At 37.1% G+C, this 3,981-nt stretch overlaps 1 protein-coding gene across 3 annotated transcripts; it reads right to left on the minus strand.

Moving 5' to 3' along the window:
- LOC140979699 (UDP-glucuronic acid decarboxylase 6-like) lies at positions 1-3,618 on the minus strand. 3 transcript variants are annotated; one of them, XM_073445230.1, is made up of 13 exons: positions 3,574-3,618; positions 2,573-2,700; positions 2,157-2,243; positions 1,965-2,052; positions 1,754-1,845; positions 1,564-1,628; positions 1,387-1,475; positions 1,185-1,262; positions 993-1,086; positions 811-877; positions 665-728; positions 526-566; positions 1-353 (listed from the first exon to the last, which is right to left on the minus strand). In XM_073445230.1, exons 2-13 carry the CDS (start codon positions 2,660-2,662, stop codon positions 159-161), a joined length of 1,050 nt encoding a protein of 349 aa, XP_073301331.1. In that variant the 5' UTR covers positions 2,663-2,700; positions 3,574-3,618; the 3' UTR covers positions 1-158. The 3 variants fall into 3 exon arrangements, with proteins under 3 accessions (XP_073301331.1, XP_073301332.1, XP_073301334.1); XM_073445231.1 differs by lacking the exon at positions 3,574-3,618 and adding an exon at positions 3,408-3,423; XM_073445233.1 differs by lacking the exons at positions 1,754-1,845; positions 2,157-2,243; positions 2,573-2,700; positions 3,574-3,618 and having other exon boundaries at positions 2-353.
- Between the last annotated feature and the right edge of the window lie 363 nt (positions 3,619-3,981).

Genomic DNA, 3,981 nt, shown 5'->3' on the forward strand with positions numbered 1-3,981 from the left:
CCGAAATTCAAACTTGCTATGCGAGTTTTTTAAATTAAAAAATGTAAAAAACCAAATAATCCAGCCTAGCAAACCAAAAATAAGGTGTAAAAGCCACATGAGAAAGAATTGTGTCCAATCTTCCATGTAGAAGAACATTATGCACCGAAAACATCAACCTAAGAAAGGCTCACACTTTCTTGAAAGTGAAGCCTCTTGCGAAAATCCTCCTCCATCAGACGAATGCCGTCGCGCAACTTAATCTTCGGTTCCCAGCCCAACTCCTCCTTCGCCTTCCCTATATCCGGTTTCCGTTGGCGAGGATCATCAGGTGTGTTCTCCATGGTTACGATCTTCACTCGTGGATTGATCAGCTGCAGCACACCAACAAGCTAATTATACTATATAAATATCACTTTTATAAAGATTTGCTGATCAGATGTAGCATTACTGCTTCTAAGAGCATGCCATATGAAAAAGGTTTTTTGACATCTGAATAAGGCTTTGCAAATGTAGCCACAACGACTTAGATTTCATGTTTGTTACCTCTTTCACGGTCTCAGCAAGCTCGAGCATCGTGAATTCACCTGCCGATCAAATCGTCAGGGTCACGCAGTGGAGTGAAAGAGCTGATAACAAGGCGGACTCATACGAAGTAGTCTGAAAATCAAGAAAAAATGTCAACCTGGATTGCCAATGTTAATCGGACCGGTGTTGTCTCCTTCCATGAGTCGCATAAGACCATCAACCTTCAAGAAAGAAGTCCATAATCAGCTAGTAAGAGATGTTAACAAACACGAAAAATAAGACACTACCTAGTTCTCTAAATACCATATCAGAAACATAACAAAAGCTCCTCGTTTGAGTTCCAGGCAACTGAACCGTCAAATCTTCGTCACTGCGAGTTCAAAAAAAACAAAAGAAGAAAATATTATCCACATACAGAACAGGGTGATGGATGGTATTTAGGACAAAGATTCGTCTTTTTTTTTTTTTTTGCGAGAAATGAGTACCGTATTGCTTGAGCTATGAAGTTACTCAAAACTCGACCATCATCGATATTCATCCGAGGTCCATACGTGTTGAAGATCCTTGCAATCCGTATTTCTGCAAAACAGATCATTATTTTATACAAGTTCGGAGTGTATGTATTGTATGCATATGCCCTGTTGTCTTAATCTGTCATGTAAGAGTGAATCTGTTACCGATTCCATGCTGCCTATGATAATCAAACATCAAGGTTTCAGCAACTCTTTTTCCCTCGTCATAACAACTCCGGACTCCTGCAAAGCCATATAAAATAACAAATACATCTCCAAAGACTCATGAAAAATAAAAATAATCCCGATTTCAAGCAAGAAAAAAGCTCGAAATATAATCGTTGGACTTGGTCCAGTTAACTGATACCTATAGGGTTTACATTGCCCCAGTAAGTCTCCATCTGAGGATGCTCGAGCGGATCTCCGTAGACCTCTGATGTTGATGTCAGCAAAATCCTAGATACATAGCACATGTTAGAAAATGGATAAATTTATCAAGAAATAAAATGGGAAACCAGTAGGAAAATTGAATGAGTTGCAGAACCTTGCTCCTACACGCTTGGCAAGTCCCAACATGTTCATCGTGCCAATAACGTTCGTTTTTATAGTCTGTTCAGTATCATTGCACGAGAGAAAGGAAAGAAAATCAACGTGTAAACAATCCACTTAGTCGATATTATCAATAAGAAAGACGAAATAACCAATAAAAGATGAGTTTCATCTCAATGACTGGCCTTCACAGGATTATATTTGTAGAAAATTGGGGAAGCAGGACAAGCAAGATGGTATATCCGATCAACTTCAACAAATAACGGCTCGGTGACATCTGCAGTTAGAAGGATTTGCTAATCGAAAACCCATATTGAGGTAAGCAACACATTATACATGTGAAACAAATCCGTTGTCGTTCCAACATATGAACCAACAACAGCAAAGAATGCTAACCATGCCGAATAAGCTCAAATCGTGGATGACCAATCCAATGCCTCAGATTGTCCTTCGAGCCCGTAAAATAGTTATCCACAACGATCACCTAAAAAAGAACAAAAATCACGAGACACGCGAAAATCATCAAACCTGTGTTCAAAACACAGGTCCCGACTGCTGGTACTGGAACAAGTTGTAAACATGCAATACCTCGTTTTTTTCATTTTCCATCAGCTTATCGACCAAGTGAGAGCCTATGAATCCAGCGCCACCAGTGATTAAAATTCTCATGTTTGCCTGATATCAAGATTCATGTACCAATTATTGATCTAGTGACTTGAAACAAAACATTAACAGAAGAAAATAATGTCTTTTAAGCTTGTCAATTCCGGGAGATCATGAACGACACCCACCCTGCCCATTAGGCATTACCGGTTTTGAAAGACATGATAAAGCAAGAAAATCCTAATACTACACTAAAACTTGATCGATGTACACATTTCCTTCACAGATTTTCGTGGAATTTTGTTCAAGACATGTGTTAGACTAAGCCTATAAAAAAAAGGTTTCTTCCAAATCAAATATAAGTAAAAATCACGCTGTTTTAACAAGCATCATTGCTAAACCTTAAAGAATTTTGCTCTCCTCAGCGGTGAAGGCTCCGGTGGTGGCTTCTTCGTAACATGGTTTCCTCCATTCTGCGCTCCATTGGCCATTTCCGTGATTCTGGTTTTTAGCTTCTGAAATCTGAATTCTGCGTTAATATGTCAAAATAAGCATAACACGCACACACAAAAGTTCGGAATGAATTCTAACATAGAAAGTTCAATAGGATTACCCCACCCAAATCTTCGACTGACAGAAAGTAATTTGTCAAAACATGATCAAAGAATACGAAAAAATAACTTCTTTTAAGTAACACATATCAACTTCTTTATATGATTCCAATGTAACAGATTCTTCTTTTCAAACTTATGAATTCGGACCAGTATGGGTTTGGAAATCGCTGGCCGCTGCTATTCACCAACTACCAGGGAACCTCTCTTCCATTTTTGGCCGGGGGCAAAGAAGGAGGCCATTGTTACGGTCCCCAGAGAGGGGCGTAGGATTAGAGGGTTCAAAATCAAATCTTTACCACAAATTGAGATAGAGTTTTACTATAAATTAAAAATCACTCTTTCAACAATCACAGAAGAGAAAATAAATATAAAATTCCATACAGATTCATCATACTAGGCACAGAAACAGATCTCAATACCCAAAACAAGAGAAGAAATCTCTCACAAACATAACAATGATCAAACTGTTACTTATATTTCAATCCACGCAAATCTTTCTTATTAACAAACACTTGTTTTTCAAGAATTCCCCGTTCAGAAATCATGATAATAAACATTAAATAAACGTGAAACTAAAAGGATTACAAGTACTTGTCCAGTATATACTAGAATCAAATCCCACCTTCAAGATTTATAGAACTAATTAACAAATATATGCTAGTGATGAAGAGGAAAAATAACTTGATCGAACAATAATGCTTAAAACTTATGTTAGGAGAGATGCACAGAAAATCGTGAAGATTACTCAAAAGACAAGAGGACATGGAGATTTTGATGTTTCATCGTACCTCAAAGTTTTGTCCGCTCAAAATCCTGGGACAGTTGGAGTTGTGGCAGAGACTTGAATACTAGTACGCCTTATTTATAAGAAAAAATTAATATTTTATTAATATTACGATATATGATCACGGAGTCTCGTACTTATTGCCCTTTTATATAGTTGATTTTTAATTAGACGTAAATTTGAAGATCCAAGTTAAGCCGCAGGGTTTTTTTTTTGCCCTTCCAAATATCATTATAAATAAAATATAATTTAATGATGTTTAGAGTCCTGGATGTGCATTAATTGTGGTATAATTGTAATTTTATAATTTTTAGCCTAATTCTTTTGCTTAAACCGTTAATGAGATCCTACCATGAGAGTTAATATCTCTACCATAGATTCAAGAGTAGATCTCTTATGAGACGATCTCATA

This window comes from Primulina huaijiensis, chromosome 6, assembly GCF_012295235.1.
Source record: "Primulina huaijiensis isolate GDHJ02 chromosome 6, ASM1229523v2, whole genome shotgun sequence".
Taxonomy (NCBI): domain Eukaryota; kingdom Viridiplantae; phylum Streptophyta; class Magnoliopsida; order Lamiales; family Gesneriaceae; genus Primulina; species Primulina huaijiensis.